Below are 18,192 nucleotides of genomic sequence, written 5' to 3'. Positions count from 1 at the left end.
ACACAGAGAAACCCTTTCTCGGGGGGGGGGGGGGGGGGGGGGGGAGTGGGTCATCCCACTTCAAATGATTTAATTAAGAAAAAAAATCCCTCACAAGTATGCTCAGCCATTTGAGTTTTAGTTAATTCCAAATGTAATCAAGTTTACAACCAATAATAGCCATCACAGTCCCTTTCCCTAATTTCCCTTGGGGACCAGAGAACCAACTCACTCTCTGAGTTCACTTTGGCTTAAAAGCAACTGGAAGCTGACCCATGGTCTCCTCTCTTTGGGAAGAGTTCCCCTGCCCTTGTGGCCTATATGCCATGAGTGGTGCCAACCTCTTTTCTGACATTGTATTAGTGAGGCTGGTAAACTCCAAGTCTCCCCCTCTGCCCGCTTCTCACTTGGCTCCTCCTCCTTTTCATTGTCCACACACTGCTCTGATCTCATCCCCTCTCTGATCTCAACCCCTCTCAACTCTGGCTTACAATCCTGCCTAGAGCCCAAACCTAGTCAACTCCTGCCCCGTTCTCCCAAGGGCTTCTCCAGCCATCTGGGAGTGGGCCATACAGTCTTGAGGCTGACCCCTGTATGGTAAGGTCCCAACCAGGGCAGGACAACCTGGTGTGCGGGGCACATGGTGGCTGTGGATGGTACTAGGGCAGGAGCTGAGGAGGGGGCAGCTGCTAAAGAGTCCTTTTCCCCTTTCTCTACCCGTGGGGAAACCCCAGACATCCAGGAAGTCCTGCCAGCTGGTGAGTACAGGGCCCCACCTCAGAGTGGCCAACGGGTGTGTGGCCAGTTTTTTTTGGGGGGGTGGGGTGGGGGAGTCCCTTGGCTGCATGGCTTTGGCAGGAGACTGGAGATAAAATCTGTGCTGGGTCCTTTCTCCTGGGTCTCCAACTGGGCTTCCTTTGAGACCGGATGTTCGTTCTGTTCTTGGCTCGCCCTTGCCCTCTGCCTGCTGCCTGCCTCTGTTTCGGCCCCATCAAGCCTGGGTACTCTTGCTTTTGTTCCCACCACTTTCCGGGGTCCTTGGATGTCTGTTTTTTAGGATTTTCTGTTTAATGGCCTAGGTTACAGGTACTTATAAGTTTAAAAGGGCCAAAGCAATATATATATACACGGTTTGACCCACTGAAGAGCCAAGATCTCACTGCTTTACAGAATCATTATGTTATCCTGCAACTTGGTATCTTTTTAAGAGGGAGAAAACTTACTAAACATCTGCAGACACACATAAAATTGGTTATGGATATAACCATCCATGATGGATGAACCATTACTGGGTTCAGGCTTATAGAGAAATAAATGCCCTTCAGGTGTGGATGATACTGAAAAACTGTCACATGCTGATTCAGATCACTGAGGAGCTGGCTCTGCAGACAGGATTGGACCTGCCTGCTTCAGACCAAGTACGTTTATCTTAGTGTCCTCCCAAGGCCCTGTCCTGCTGGCCCCGACTGACTCTGTGACAGGAAAAAGGAGAACAACAGAACAGCCCGGGGGGGGGGGGGGGGGAGCATTGTGCGTTTGGGAACAGCTACAAGGCTACTGTTGCTCATTTCATGTTACAAAGATGCCTATAACAAAACCAGCTGATGAGAGGCTCATAAAAGGATAAAAGGGGTCCCATGTCTAAAAACCTCTCAATAATAACCCCAGTGTAATAGTTAGCCAAATTCTGTGAGACGTTGTCAACATCAATGATGGCTGTGATAACCAACCACATGCTGCGTAAGTCATAAAACCTGTCTTATGTTTTCTATAAGGTTTATCCAGAAACGTACAAGGCCAATGGTTTAACAGTGCATATGTAGGTAATACTAATGTATTGCATTACCTTTTGTCCAGAATCTGGATTCAGCCTTTTATTATTAAGATGATATTGCCTAGAAATTTCTAAGCCGCACAACTGCCATCTTCCTAACTCCAGCTGTGCCTGCGCAAAATAATCACAACTGGGCTTATTAAATGTTAATGTTCCTTTAGGAAAAGAGGAGGTGGGCAAGGTCACTGGACCCTCACCTGAGTGTCCTGTCACACCTCCCAGCTAATGTGATTTGGCCCAAACCACACAAAGCCCCAAGGTTTTCTGGAGAAAGTAGGGTTTACAGGCTAGAAAAGTAAAAACAGAGGGGGTGTGTCCACCTATGCAGCTGTGGGAAAAGCTGCTAAATATACTGGGTAAAGGCCTCCAAAACAGATATTACCTACATTCCTCCCCACTTCAGGGAAAATTTATTATGTAAAGGCTAAGATGTAATTACAGATGTTTAGCTCTTTGAGTGACCCCAACCTCTTCTTGGCTCTTGCTCACAAAAATGACCTCTCATTCAAGGTCATTGATATTGCTAAATCTTACTGAGATGTAAACTTTCTCTCTCTGGATCAGTGAGACCTTAAAAAAATGTTAAATTATTTTAGATAAGATAAATTATGTAAATAAAGATAGAGACAAAACCATAAAAGCTTGAAGCCAAGTCACAAAAGGTATGAATATGTTGTACAGGGTTTATTGGAGATGAGATTTAAGGTTAAAATGCTTAATGTTTAAAATCTGTTAATGTTCCCAACGTTATAATGATATATTTATGTAATAAAAACTGACTTGCAAACGCCTGGTCATTTATGTCTTTGCTAACTTTGTTAAACTTTAGCCATTTGGAGATGCTGAGTCATAACAGCAACTGTGGTTAACTGTACACCTTTTTATTCTTAGAAACGTCTCCTTATGAAAACCCCCCTTCCTGTTCTCTCCTGTAATTACATTCTTTGTGATAAGATGAGCTACTTAATAGTAAAGATCTGTTAAACTGAATTAGATTTTGTAACAGTGCACTATGAGAGGATCAGGAAAATGAAGTTCCCTGTTTTTCCATGGACTGTATATTTGGTTTAAAGTTTGCTTTGGTACTAAAAGAGCATCAGTTCAAACTCTGTAACTTTCAAGACTCAAAATCTTAAAAAGGGTAAGTAGTGTATAAAAATTCTATCCCGTGAGAGTTACTAATTTATCATAAACCATTAAAACATTAAAATAAAAAATAAAAGTTAATTATCACTCACCCTATAAATGACTAAATGCCCTTAATATGCCTAGAATTATGTTTGTGGTCAAGCGAAGTAAAAATGTAATTCATTTACAGGGTCAAAATTAGAGAGAGACAACAATTTATATCTCCTATTATATTTCTTCTGCATATGCTATCAAAGTTAAGCCTAAAGCAGGTAACTCAAAACAAATTTAAAAATTTGTTTAATATAAAATAATATTTAAAATCCAGTGTATTTTAAGAACTGGCTATGGAAATTTTAATACGCGAGTAAAATGGGTAAATTTTATAATACACTTACATGCCAGGCCATCCCCAGGCTCAAGAAGCACCATCTTCCTAGTTTGGGACACGGCCTCAACAGAGTAAATGGCATGCTAGCCTCCTTTCAGGGCAGGGAGGCACAGGGAGCTAAGACTTGCCAGAATCTGCTGTCTCTGGCTGCGTAGGCCTGGCTAGGAAGCCTCCTCCTTATCTATGGGGAGTATAAATGACTCCCCACATCTCACACAACATGGGTAGGGTGGAGGGGAGGGGAGGGGCATGAATTCTCCCACCCAGTGGAGGGTCTGCATCCACATCCTAATGCCTCAACAGCAGAGAAGTGGAGATCACTCTTCACTATCTCCCGAACATGAGGTTGCTGTGAACAGGGGAACCTGGGTCCAAGGCTGCCGCCCAACTGCTATGGGAAATGCTATAGCCATGCCCTTGATCCTGGCTTTCAATTCTCCTCCCCTTAGCAAAGCTAAGCCCAGGGCTGAAAAGTCAACACCTGGTTTTGTAAGGAGTCCCAGGGGAGGTTTAAATAAAAGACAAGAGGTTCTGCCACAGGGCACCCCGTCAGCACAGCAGGCTGAACCTGGGCTCTCACCTAAACACTGGGTTACAGTTGTTATCCTGTGGCTCCACCACATCCCGGCAGAGCAATACCACCTGAAGGGGAGGCCTGGACTGTGAATCCACCCAGACCAGCCTCTCCAAGTCACTTTTCAAAGATAACGGGGGACCAGCTCATCAGCCCTGCTCCCCTTCAAACCTGGAAGCCAACAGGTCTACACATGGCTGAAGCTTGATAATGCTTCCTGTAGGGTTAGTCACACCGGCTCCCCAGGCCTGGACTATGACTCAAGAATTGTTACTAGCTCTGCTCTATCTGGGAATAATAGGTCTGTTTAAAAAACAAAAAACAAAACAAAAAAAACCACCTCATTTTTTTAATGAATTATGGCTGGCTATGCATCCAGATAACAGCTGGTCCTTGTAGATGACATAAATATTTTCCTAAAAATAAACAGAGCCTTATAACTCTGCAAAAGGCTCGAATCTACTAGCTGCTGAGAAGGAGAGGCCAACCATTGCTGATTCCATAGCTGGCTTGATAGGAACCATGGCTGACCACCTTAGGGCCCTCACAGGTCCTCCCCCATGTCTAATGATCGGCCCCTCCTTATTAAACTGGCTGCTAAACTCAGTCAAACAATGAACAGCATTTGTTAAACAGTGGACCTAAGGGCCCAGTGTAACCCCTTGTATAATGAGTCAACGATTTGATTCTCCCTGAGACCAGTGGAAAATGCCCGGAGTGACTCCATTTTGCCCTAGCTTTAGCCAACTCCATCTTGTGCTCCAAGCAACTGCTCCCCAGGCCCCGCTAAGCACATCCTGCAGAGGAGAACACTCTCATGCAGCCGCACCTGCAGCTTTGGGAGGCCCATTGTTTAATAACATAAAACAAATTGTTTTAATCAACTGAACTAAAACTTCTGCCCCTGGCCTGCCTCTGGTGTGTGTGATGTAATTATGCTTTTGGCTTTAGAAACCCTGTCCTCCCTCTCTCCTGGGTGGAACTCTTTCTGGGATGAGCCTGCTCTCAACTACTGACAAGGGCCTCGTCACCTGACTAATCACCTGACCCAGTGGCATCCTGTGTCTCAAGTGGATGCAGCACCTGCCTGGACATGTCCAGCTGTGTGACTCTTACTGGTCCACCCAGCCTCTGCTCTGAGCTCAGCCCCCAGAGCCCTCCCTGCCCCTTCTCCCTCATTGCTCTCCCATTCTCAAACTCATCCAGAAATGGAACCCCAGCTGTGGAAGAGTTGGAAATGAGGGTAAACTGAGGACAGTGTTCCTCACTCAGGTCACAGATGTCCTTGCCACACCTGGCCTCAGTGGCCATATCGAAGTGGTGAGGGAGGAGACAGAAAGTTAAAAAGAGAATCGGGTCCAACACCGGAGAAGCCAAGTTTAGCTGGGAAACGAACACATGGCCAGGACACTAAAAATACACCCTTTGGTAAATGCCGTCCTCAAGCAAACTATGGATGTGAGAGTCAGGAACAGGTGTGTGTGGTGGTGGCAGGGGGGTACTGAGAGAGGTGTGAGCTGAACCCCACTATGCTGGCCAGAGCACAGACATTTCAGGGTGGCCGGGCCATTGGAGAGGCTGCTGCCCAGCCACAGCCAGTGCTCAGCTCTCAAAAGTTCTGACACTTGCACAAAGCAGTGTGTTGGGAAAGAGCTGGGGCACCCTGGTCAGGCACCCCAGCCATCACCAGCAACTGCGTGAGGTGAAAATAGGAATCCACGGCGGGGACAGCAGCCAGCATTCCCCCTGACCCCGAAGCCTTTTCTCTGGGACATCCTGGTGGGCACACCAGCAGAAGTTGGCCAAGCTGCTGGCATCAGCACCATCCTCCTCCCCCTGGGCTGGTTTAGCCATCTCCCAACTTTTGCCACACCTGTGGTCAAGCCCACACTTTGGCACGTCGCCCCTGTAGTGGCCTCCATCACACATGTCCTTGGGAGAAGAACCCTGTCTAACCACGGGGCTTTGGCCTGGCCTTGTCTCTTCCAAGCTGAACTTCCCCACTTTTGAATGGGAGCACACACCCAGGGTGTTTGGCTTGCCGCACCGTCACTAGCTCTGGGCCCACTCTGGGCTGAGAGGCCTCATGCTGTCTTTCTGAGGACCCCTGTCACCGCGCTCTCTGCAGCTCCTCCTCATTCCTCACGTTTTTACCCTGTGTTGAGCTATGACTTTCAGTACTCAGCGAGCCTTCCAGACAGCACTCTTGTTGAGGTTAGTAACCCCTCCCCAGTAGGCCTCTCTCTACTCAGTGCAGAACCCACCTTTGACATGCCCTGGGGAGGGGGAAGGGAAGCAGAGGAGCTGCCCCGGCAGGGGCAAAGGGGCAGCGGAGTCGGGGTGGCTTCTCCAATCTCCTCCACCACCTGTGTGATGGCTCCCTGTGCTGCACAATTGGCCCCTGAGTGTCAGTCACAGGCCTGATATGTAGAGTACACGGACTGAAGGATGGGAAGTGCTAGAAGAGCTGGGGCCACACCAGGCCATAGTTAAGTGCTGAGCACTGCTGTGGAGCATGCAGGCCTGTATTTCATGAGTATGTGTAGGTGCCCCTCTGCCACAGTAACTGGACCTTCTCCAACGCAGTCATAAGTCACATCAAGCAAGGTTTGAAAGGCTCCTTGCCAAGATAATCAGGAGTAAAATAACCATTAATGAGAAAAATCATCGGGGGCTGGAGAGATGGCTCAGTGGTTAAGAGCACTGCCTGCTCTTCCAGAGGTCCCGGGTTCAGTTCCCGGCACCCACATGGCCGCTCACACCTGTCTGTAAGTCTATTTCCAGGGCTTTTGGTATCCTCACATAGACATACATGCAGGCAAAACACCAATGAATATAAAATAAAAATAAATTACATTAAAAAAGAAAAATCATCTGTGCTATGACAGCTCTTATTTTTAATTAAAACTCCAACTCCAGGGTTCAAGTGATTCTCCTGCCTCAGCATCCTGGGGTGGGTGGAGTACAGCACCCAGCTGAGGAATCATGTGAGGACCCACTGCGGTAGGCACCCTTGCACAGACTTGAAAGGGCACGCACCACAAGGACTACCACGCTGTCTAAACTGATGACATGGCAATGGTTCGGCTATGAGGGAGAAACAGGCAGAGGCATCTGGAAGATTCCAGAGCAGAGACTGAACATGGCCAGGAGAAGCAGGAGCAGAGCAGAAGGTAAGAGAGAGGGAGGAAGAGAGAGAGAGAGAGAGGAAGGGTGGCAGAGCATGGGGAAGACAGAGAATGTGGGCAAAGGGGAAGGTAAGAAAGAGCCTAGCTGAGAGAGCAGGGCTCTGAGGAGACTGAGAAGCGGGGAGAGCCTGTGAGCTAGTGGAGTTTGAGGCAAGAAGAGCTGGGAAAAGCAAGCAGGGAGAGCCTGGGAGCTAGGGGAGTTTGAGGCAAGAAGAGCTGGGAAAAGCAAGCATGCCAGCATGAACTCTGAAACATGTACCAGGTACTGAGGGAGCCCGGAGGCCAGCCTGCGCTCTGGTATGCTAATCAACACCGCAGGTAGCCATTGGTCCCTTCTGCCAGTAATAAGGGAAATGGCTCCTTTGGTAGAGGAGAACCTGCTTCACACAGTCCCAAGGAGTGCTGGCTTTTGTCTAACCGCCAGGATTTGGGGAAATGGACTTTCCTCTAGACCTGACACACATGGCTTCCAGAAAAGGGGTCAGACCCCTCCAATCCTCATAAGGAATCACCAGTCACAGCCAGTATCAGAAAGGTTTCCTGGGTTATGGGCATGCTCTGTGAATTAGTGAATTTAATTCCTTCCTAACCTGCTACTGACCCCGGGGGCCTGAAAGAGACTTGGAGTCCTCTGCTGCCGAGGGTGAGAAGATAGGCTAAGAGAGACCAGGTGATCTCCTCAGGGTCACAAAGCCAGCAGTTTAAGGGAACCCACCCTGAGTCTTCTAGACCTCCAAGTCTGTGTTTCTGCTCTACACCTGGATATAACCCATAATATGCACGATAATAGATATAACCCATGATATATAAAAGTATTGTGGGTATAACCCATAATAGGCAAATCTTCCTCCGTTCCAGAACCACAGAGAACATCATCTCTGGAGCAGACATCCCTCTCGACTCAATCTTTGTTTCTAACACAGGACCACGTGTAATCTGGCTTTTTTTCCCCCCTTCAACAAGTGACTCATTTAAACACTTCAGAAACTGCCTCTTCAAGAGCCCCAGAGCGATTCTGTTTTCTTTTCGCCAGGAATCCTTAAATATTTTCATCTGAGGGACCACATGAGTAATTCTGGACCAGTGACTATGCCTTCGGGGTAAATTCCGCTTGAAACACTACCAGACAGAAAAGTCACTTGGCAGCTCCCACAGCTTCCAGGGAAGATGGCCTGTGCCCCCACCTCAAGCTCCAGCTGTCAGAGCCCAAAATCGCTGCCATCAGACACACCCTGCAGGTTCCTGTCACTCCCATGTAGCTGAGCAACAGGTACCTGACTCATGTGCATCTCAAGGCTCACACTGTACCCTTCCTCAGAATCACTTGCTACGCGTGTGTACTCGAACAGAGTTGACGTGGCCAGGTTAGGTGGATACAGTGGATGAAGAAGACACTTGCCACCCAACCTGACACCCAGTGTTCGAGCCCTGGGAACTAAGTGGTGGGAGGAAAGCACTGACTCCCAAAGTTGTCCTCTGACCTCCACGTGAATGCCGTGGCATGTGTGTGCTCTGGCATGAGTGCCAGTATGCATAAGCACAAATAAATGCAGTAATAATAATAATAATAATAATAATAATAATAATAATAATGATAAAGTTTGTGCCAGGCATAGTGTCACACACCTGTAATCCTAGGACCCGGGAGAGTGAGGCACGAGGCTGTGAATATGAGGTCAGGAAGGTCTACCTAGTGAGGTCGAGGCCAACCACCACGACAAAGGGTGGAGCTGGTGACACAGGGATGACAGTGAAAGCCCGCACGAATGGTCCCCTCCTGGTGGGCCGCATCACCCTTCCGGGTCAGAAGCAGCAGGAGGCTTCAGCAGCTTTCCTGCTCCACTTTCAAAATACACAAGAAAGGTTTCCGTTTAGAACCGACAGAAACTGTCACTCCGAGAAGACTGCAAGTAGAAAAAAACAGTTCCTCTGGGTAAAGGCAGTGCCTGAAGTCTGATTAAGAGGACAAAAGGCAGAGGACAAGCCTTCTGCTGGCTGTTAACCAATCCCTTAGTCCTCACAGGTACACACAAGTACTTCAGAGGCCCAGGTAGGGAAACGGAGGCCTGGGAGGCCACCATCATCAGGACCTGTGAAGATTTCTGTAATTCCCCAGCATGGCCAAAGCCCAACACAAGCTCTGCCACTAACTACCCTCCTGAAGTCTGTCTGTCTGTCTGTCCCCTCTGTCACACTGATGCTTTGGGGGTCTCACACCCTGCCACTGGGGACACCTCCACCTCCAGTGTATCCACTCACTGCAGACCCTACACAAGGCTTCCTGTGGAGACCTGACCAGCCTCTGGGCTTCGGAACCCACCCGCCAGACCAGCCCTCTCCCAACAGTCTCCTTTCTGGATCTCCCCAGCTGCTCATCTTGGGCTCTTGGTCATCCTGACAGACAAGATGGAGCAGTGGCTCCGTGGGTTCCCTAGGGAAGGTTCTGGAAGTCAGCTGTGCCACAGTAACAATGTACGGTGGTTTTGTTGTTAATTTTTAGACAAAGTCTTACTATGTAGCTCAGGATTGCCTGGAACTTGCTATGTAGAGCAGCTGGGCCTTGAACTCACAGAGCTCCACTTATCTCAGCCTTTAGGGTGCTAGGATTACAGGTGTGCACCATCCCCTCCCAGAGCATGGCAGTCTTTGTGGTGAGACTTCTGGAAGGAGTCCCTTTCTTTCCGAGACAAAGCCTTGCTTGCTCTATTTGTTGGGCCGGGGGCTATCTGTCTCCGGGGCTTCCTCCTTCACCACTGCTGTCACGGTCATGCTGTGCACGCACTAATGTCCCATCTTATGAGATAAAGCAGGGAGGCTCTGAAATTCGGCCTGAGGTCACCCAGGCAGTAGGCAGCAAGGTCAAGGTTGCAGGGGCAGCCAGCAGTTCACATACCAAAGAGCAGTCATCCAATTCCCTATCTCAGGGCTGATGGCAAGGTTGGAACACTCAGAAACACATGGGAATGGGGATCTCAGACTGCAGGGTCCTGGAGGGCTCCAGCCTAGTCCTCACTGCCCCTCATGGAAGGCACTTCATGGGTTTCCTGTGTGGGCACATGAACCGACTACAGAGATTCAAGACCTTCCGAGTCCTCGGGGCCTCTGTTTTCTAAGACAGAAAATGGTTCCCCAAAGAAAGTTTGCAGCCACTCAGTTTAGCTGTAGAAACAGAGCAACATCAGCAATTTGTAACTTAAGAACTTCAGAGAGATGCCAGCTCAGGCAAGTCTCAGCTGTTAAGAAACAGCATCCGATGTTAGATGTGGTGGCGAATGCCTTAAATCTCTGTGCTGGGCAGGGCAAGGCAGGGAGATACTGAGTTCTGGCCAGCCTGGACTACACAGCAAGGCTCTGACTCAGAAAAATCACATACATTACAATTCAATGTTTAGTATTCGTCGGTTGCCAAGTAGCTGGACCAGGGGCCCTGAGGGTACCAATAATCGCTAATGCTGGAATACTGTGTCCCTGCGGCCAAAGGCCCCAGCTTACCAGCTTACAAAGAGGAGAGGCTTACTTGGGTTCCTGGTTATGGAGGGTTCAGTCAGTCTCTGGTTATGTGGCTTCGTTTTTTGTCCTATGGGAGGTAGCACGTCATAGTGGCAGTGTGTGATGGGGCAAAGCTATTCACCTCCTGGCTGGACAGCCAAAGAGAGGCAACCCTTATCCCCACCCATGATCTCCCACTAGGTTCCACCCTTAAAAATCCCCACCTCCCCCAAGCTGAGGACCAAGCCTTCAACACATGGGCCTTTAAAGACACCCTGGAACCAAACAATAGCAAACACTGTGCCAGAATCTCTGTTAACAACTCCATCAGCTCTAAGAATGGAGATAGAGCCTGCCACCCGCACTCAGGAGGCTGAGGCAGGAGGATTATGAATTCAAGGCCAGATGGTACTATATATGGAGAAACAAAAAACAACAGCGCCCCTTCCATTTATGTGACAAATTAATCAACACTCTAATTCAAGACCAAGACATTTCAACATTCCATTCTCTGATGGGGAAACTGAGGGTTAGCACATTCTGCTAACTTGTCTCTGTTCCCCAGCTGGTGCTGGGCATGCCGTCGGACAAGTAGTAAGTTACCACAGAATGAAAGCCTGGGGTCCCCACCTGAACCCGCCTAACCCACCTCCTCCATGAGGCATCCTTTGAAATCCAGACCCAAATTCTTCCCTGTGGCTCCTCCCTGCCCCTGCTTCCCTCAGCCAGCTTCTTCTTCTTCGGACATGTGCTGAGTCTCATAGACACAAGGTGTCCTTGTATAAGTTCATGGGCTCAATGGTTCCCACGGCGGGTCCAGGGCCAGCAGCACTGGCGTCGTGGCAGCCTATGTCCATTGGCATGCATGTGCCCAGATCATGACAGGCTGGCTGAATCTGAAAATCTGGGGGTTCTGGTGTCCCCTGAGTTGCAGAGCTGGCCTCACTCTGTTTTCTCACAGACTCAGCATTGGCAATTTTTCTTGGTTTTACCCCCGTCTTTTGGATAAGCCAACTCAGGCTGGCGAGGATTTCGTCTCAACCAGGGAAGAGGCAAATAACCGCATTTTCACACAAATTCACATCAGAGATTTACACAAAACTGAGGGTCTGGATATGTGCAACTGAATAATGCGGATGGACATGAAAGAGCGGGGCAGGAAGGCTAAGTCGCCAGGGGGCTGGATGCTCCTGATGCTCTGAGGATGGCAGGGTCAGGTTCCCTGCACCTCATCCTGTTCCCTGTCACCCCAACTTGGCTGGGCCTCTACAGCATCAGCAAGCAACGTCCTCTGTTATTCCACTCTTGTATTTACTAAGGCGCGAAACGGTGCCAACACATCCTCAAGCATTTCTGACAGCCATGTATGACTTGCAGCTGGCGGCCACCTCCTTTATTAACAGAGCACATCTCACAGAGCCCCGAATCAGCTCCGGTTCCTGCGTGGAAACCACCACAGGTCACCTTCGGGCTTGCCCCTGAATTTTCTCAGTACTGTTTATATCCACTCGGGGCCCACCCCTGAGTCATCACCAACACCCACGGTCATTCCCTCAAAACTTCCTCTTTTCTCACACCCCAGCTGAGGGCTCGGTGGTTTTGTTTTTTTAAATCTTCCTTTAGCACTTTCCCTCAAATATTTGCAGATAATTAATTCACTGTTAATTTGCTGAGGATGCTTTCTTTATATTTTGTAAATAGAAAGCTGGGCCCAGCAAACTCCCTTAAGTTTCCTTCCTTCTTTCTACCTTAAGTTTTCTTCCTTCTTCCTTTTTCCCTCCATTCCTTTCTTCTTTTCTCCTTGCCACCTCCTTCCCTTTCTTTCCCCCTCTCTGCCCCTTCTTCCCCCGCCCCTTTTTTGGGGGTGGGCTAGATGGAACCTAGGGCCTCACACACTGAGCAGGTGCTCTGACGTTGAGGACACCCTGGCAACATGTATTTATTTTTATACGCATTGCTGGGAAATGCGAAATGCTTTCAGAGTGAGACATGCTGACCATGGTCTAGGGTGCCATGGGTGGTGGATTCCTGTAGCCCCTCTACGGCAGGAGCTGCACCTCCCTCCTCCTTACGTCAGATGGCCGGGATGCCTGGGTGGAGGGCCGAGGGGTTTCTAGTGAGTCATGGGAGCAGCTGCAGACCCAGTGACTGCATGCACACCCACTAACTATGGCTTTCTTACGCTATGTTTAGAAAGTCACAGGAAACTCCCTTCTGGTGCCTCTACCTGTGCAGATGTGGCTGGAATCCCCCTACCTCTGCCTGCCTGCACTGCGTCTCTCTGGGCCTTGTCATGGATCCCCTCTCCTGGGGAGGGAGCCTGGCTTCCAGGCTCAGAGCTCTTCCCAGCAATGAGCAGTCCTCCCTGCTTACTGCTCCACAGGGATTCTTTACAGGCCTGAGCTCAGCAGTCCAGGGCTCGGCTCTTCTCTTCCCTTCCGCCTGCTCCTCTCTGCTTAGACTCGGGTCCAGCTAAATCAGGAGATGCATGATAGTGCAGATCTCAGAGACTTTGTGGCCTCCCCTGCCCTGGCTCTCAACCAGGACAGCCATAGACTCACCTAGAGTGACTAAGACATCTGGGCTGTGCTGAAGACCAAAGACAGCAGGGTCTGAGGATGAGGGAGGCAGACATCACTCTCCATCCAGGCTCCCCAGGGGTTTCAGTGGTAGCCAAGGCAGAAGCAGGGTTCCCTGTGGTCAGTATCCTTCTGTGCTGGCTAATTTTTATGTCAACTTGACACAGTCTATGGAGTCATCTGAGAGGAGGGAACCTCAGTTAAGAAAATGCCTCCACAAGATTGGGCTGTAGGGCATTTTCTTAATTAATGATTGATGGGGGAAGGCCCACCCATTATGGGTGCAGACACCCCTGGGCTGGTGGTCCTGAGTTCTATAAGAAAATAGGCTGAGCAAGCCATGAGGAGCAATCCAGTAAGCAGCACCCCTCTATGGCTTCTGCATCAGCTCCTGCTTCCAGGTTCTGCCCTGCTTGAGTTCCAGTCCTGACTTCCTTCACTGATGGACTGTGGTGTAGAAGTACAAGCCAATTAAGTTCTTTCCTCCCTAACTTGCTTTTGGTCATAGTGTTTCATCATAGCAATAGTAACCCCAACTAGGACACCTTCCTTTTCCAGTAAGATCCCACTCATGTGGTACGACCTGCTACCCTGCCAGCCCTGCAGGATCTGGGGATACCGGTGTACCTCAGAGACACTGGTCATTGCCTTGGCATCCAAATATCAGGTTCTGTGGTTCCCCCGTTCAGGACACACACTCACATCATTTACAAGCTCCCCTGGCCCCTAGCCACCAGACCCACTCCACAGTGATGGGCCCTGACAGTGATCAGTCCTGCTCCTACAGATACTCAATGTGGAAGCCCCACAACTCTGATCTAAAACATTTCTTTCTCATTTAATGTGAATTACAAATTCCTTTGGCCATTCAACAAACACCAGTGATGCTTCCAGTGCCTGGGCTATGTGTAGATGATTGGGGAGATTCTGTGGCTGAGAGAGGGACTAATGAACAGGATGATGAAATAGTCTGTGCTTGCCTCAACTGAGGGAACCCATCGCTCCCAGCATGACAAGTACCACATGCTTTTGGAGAAGGGCTGCTGGCTTGAGGGGCAGCCCGGGCTATAAGTTACTGTGCCAGTGTACCCCTCTTGGCACAACACCCTATCCAGAGCAAATGTACAGTTAGGAGCTTGAACCCATATTCCTGTTGATGTTTGCAATAGCTGTCCCCTCAGATCTTATAGAAAAGTATGTGGAGGGATAACATGGAAGATGGTCTTGTGACTTAGTAGAGCATCCAGAATGTATCCACAGTGGAAATGTAAGTGTGGCTGTGGCCCAGAGAACCTCCAGCCATGACTATTCCCTCCCTCTTTCTTTCTCAGGCTCCCTGCCTTGCTTGGATCAGCAGTTGACAATTTCATTTTCTTGCCTCCCTTGCAGCTAGCTACCACCATGGAAGCAGGTCTGGCCAGTGGGATCCAGCTGGGACCTGCTTCAGCTCTCTGAGGTAGGCCTGAGCTTAGCCCCTTCCTTTTCCTGGCTTCCTGCTCAGTACTCCTTGTGGGAGAACATGTGGCTGAAACAGGGCCCATGGGGGTGAATACTACAGACATGTAACATCTGTGGGGCAAACCTCTGTACAAAGTCTGGGGTGTTTACAATGCCTTGCCATTCTTGCCCGGCCTGACTCTGCGGCACGGGAAAAACCAGACTTCTCTTCTTTAGGCTGTGGTGGGGTTTCTGTCTTTCACAGTGGACCCATATATGGTTCCAGTGCAAAGGGAATAGCATCCTGGGTTATCCTACCTTAGTTCCTCCACATATGAGATGGAGACGGTAACCTCAATCTTTAGGAGGAGTTCGAGATAGCACAGGGAAAGTGCCTAGAGCAAGGCTGGCAGGCAGCACTCAGTGATGGACAGCATCATGGTTTTCCTTCTGGTAATCTTCCCAAACCCATGAGGCCATTTGGGAAAACTCCAAAGGCTAAAATAGAATAGCAAAGCTAAATTTCTGTCTGCAGGCAAGCTGAGAAAAATGGACAGATAGATAGCCACAGCTCAGCCGCGGGGGATGCCCCTAATGAGAAGCCAGCAAGTGGCTGAGCAGAGAACTATGCATCATTTAGAGACACCAGCACTTCTGTAACTAGCACCGTGGAAGGCAGCGTTGAAGCTGCTGTGGGTTCTCTGTCCAGCTGCTCCATCGAACGTCTCCTGTCTATGCCTTCACTTTATCTCCCCATGGCCTCTGCAGGCCTGAGATGACCCAGCTGAAGGCAGCAGGTCCAGGATAAGAACTTCTCACCCCCAGCTGAGCTGTCCCTGTTCAGAGCCTTGGGGACATGCCCATTTGGGGATGCAGTACAGCAGCTGGTCTGCCCTGCAACTTTAAGAGTCCTGGAGGAGAGGTTCGTCCCCCCCCCCACCCCCACCCCCCGCTGGGTCCTTCCTCTAGGTTATCTCAGCAGTCTGACAGTATCAGGGCCCACATGGAAGGTGAAAAGAGTGAAGGATGGGGATGGCCCAATAAGGTGGCCTGGACCGCCATCCAGAGGGGAATTGGACCCACTGTGTGCGAGGCTATGCCCCTGTGTCTGGAGAGAAAGCACATGTGTGCATACACACACATGCAGCAGTATTTCCAGTGTGTCATTCTGGGAACTTGGAACAGGTGAACACAGCCACTCCCACCCTCCATTTAGAACATCACAGAGCTCTGCCTCAACTTCAGATTTATTTATTTATTTTTGCTGGCAACATCAAAAAGTGGGCTGCTTCTTTTCTCCCTGGACTCTGAAAAAAAGAATCCTTCAAAAATGGTTTTTCTAAGCACCTCAGTCAGGCAATATAAACAAAGCCTCCCATTGACTTAATCTGGCCTAGTTTATCTGATAAGCAGGCTGCTGCTGAGCTGTAAGACAGATGCCTGAGATTCAGGGTGCTCAGTGCAACAATTCTCTCACAGTGTCCCCCAGCACATAACAACAACCACAACTGATTTTAATGGAGACGGATGCAGGAGGACAAAGCCTTCCTGTCTTGGGATTTTCTAGTGAGCAGAGTGTTGGGCTTAATAATGACAGAGTCCCCACAGCAAAGGCCTCAGGGATAACCCTGGAATATTATCTCCCAAACAACAGTCTCACCAATATAACTAGGGCTGACTGCAGAGCAGCAGAGAACATCGCAGCTGTAATAGGGAAGAATTTAGTTAATAATCTCAATTACTGGGACATGTGCATACGTCTAGCTTAAGAGGGGCTCCTGGCAAATCAAATTCGCAGATCTTTGTGGACAAAAATCACCTAGCAGCCTGTCTATCTCACGTGAGCTTCTCTGTGTGTGGCTGTAGCTCTCTCTCCAGGAGACTCAAGCCACTGCCACAGCTCCCCTGTCCCTCCTTCCAATGGCATCATTTCATTATCTACTCTCATATCAGATAGACAAAGTGGCATTTCTGGATCTGGGCAGAATGGCGGAGAAGCACACTGGACTGTGGGGAAATGACCACGCTGTCACTGGGAGCCCAGCTTCAGAGACCACATCTGGAGACTTTCCAGCCACAGGAACACCACAAAAATAACTCAAGGGCTGCATCCTGGGTTGGGGGTATAGCTCAGTCATAGAGTGCTTGCCGACTCTAGTTCAAATCCTAGTACAAGAAGGACTGGAAGTCCTTTCATACTGACCTGGGCAATGAGCCCAGCAATGTTGGCAGTACCGTTTTTGTCATGAGAAAAAAAACCCATTTATTTAGCCTGGAGGTATCTGTGCACGCCTGTATGTGTGTAAGCACATAACCTGTACATACATGTGTGCATATGTGAATGTAAATGCATGTGTGTACCCATGTATGTGTGCTTGTGCATCAACACTCCCACACACATATGGGTGGTAAGTGTGCATTGTGCTGATGTGTTTACATGTGCACACCCATTTGTGGACACTGATCCTCATTGTCAGCTCGCCTGGCTTGAAAACCGTCTAAGAGATGATCACAGTACAACTCTGGGTGTGTCTGAGGGCACTTCAGGGGAGGATGAACTAAGCGGGGAGACACCACTGGGATTGTGGGCGGTGCCATCCCCTAGGCTGGGAACCTGACAGGATAGAAGGGGAGGGGAAAAAAGGCCTCTGTGCAGACTTGTTCTCTCTAGCTTCCTGGCTGCTGTGAGCCACTCTGCTCTGTTCTATGGGCCACATGGGCCAAAATTGTTCCTCCTAATCTGTAACGGTGCTGTGTATGCACAGTTGTGCATATGTGTGTGTATGTATATACACATCTGTAACAGTGCTGCATATGCGCAGTTGTGCATACGTGCGTGTGCGTGTGTGTATGTATAGACACATCTGTAACAGTGCTGCGTATGCGCAGTTGTGCATACGCGCGTGTGTGTATGTATACACACGCATATGCAGACATATTCAAGACTTTTCCTACATGCCCAGCTTGATACTTTATAAACCTCTGCTGGTTCATATGAGATTAAGATTTGACTTAATCTGCCTTACTGCATCCACCTGAAGTCCTGTGGGAGAGAACCAGTGTCCACCTTGAGAGGAGGCACTTTATAGTCGTACCATAGGACTCCTTGGCCCAGGCGGGCTCCTGGATAAACAGGCCCAGCTTTGGTTTCTCAACCAAGCTTCCAATAAGCCTGCATGCAAACTCTGATTTGACAGTGACTCCTGGCCAGACACACTGTCCCATTCATACAACCACATGTAAATTTTAACCCAGAGAACAGACTCAGACAAGAAGACGGCAGGGGTGGGGGTGGGGTGGATAGGACAGAATAGCCAGGGGCCTTTCTACCAGCCTTTGTGGTACACCAGAGGTACTCACCATGGTCATGGGCAAACACCAGAATGTCCAGCCCCTTCAACATCTGAGCCAGCTCATCATAACGGCCGCAGTGCTCCCCAGCGCCATGGGACACAAAGATGAGGGCCCTGGAGGATAAGAAGGGAGCAGTTAGGAAAGCCACAGCTAAGACTGCTGGAGCAGCTGGGGAGCTCACACCAAGGCAGCAATGAGTCACAACTCGCAGCTCCCCGAGCCATCCAGTAAGCCAGGGC

At 49.4% G+C, this 18,192-nt stretch overlaps 1 protein-coding gene across 3 annotated transcripts in view; it reads right to left on the bottom strand.

Moving 5' to 3' along the window:
- The window catches only part of Mgll (monoglyceride lipase), a 105,202-nt gene that overhangs the window by 48,544 nt on the left and 38,466 nt on the right, over window positions 1–18,192 (bottom strand). For all 3 annotated transcript variants that reach the window (XM_059258171.1, XM_059258170.1, XM_059258172.1), the window contains exon 3: window positions 17,960–18,066. In XM_059258171.1, coding sequence (XP_059114154.1) covers window positions 17,960–18,066 — 107 coding nt within the window. The remainder of the gene's footprint in view (window positions 1–17,959; window positions 18,067–18,192) is intronic.

This window comes from Peromyscus eremicus, chromosome 3 (genome assembly GCF_949786415.1).
Source record: "Peromyscus eremicus chromosome 3, PerEre_H2_v1, whole genome shotgun sequence".
Classification (NCBI taxonomy): Eukaryota; Metazoa; Chordata; class Mammalia; order Rodentia; family Cricetidae; genus Peromyscus; species Peromyscus eremicus.
This window is presented reverse-complemented; position numbering and strand designations above follow the sequence as displayed.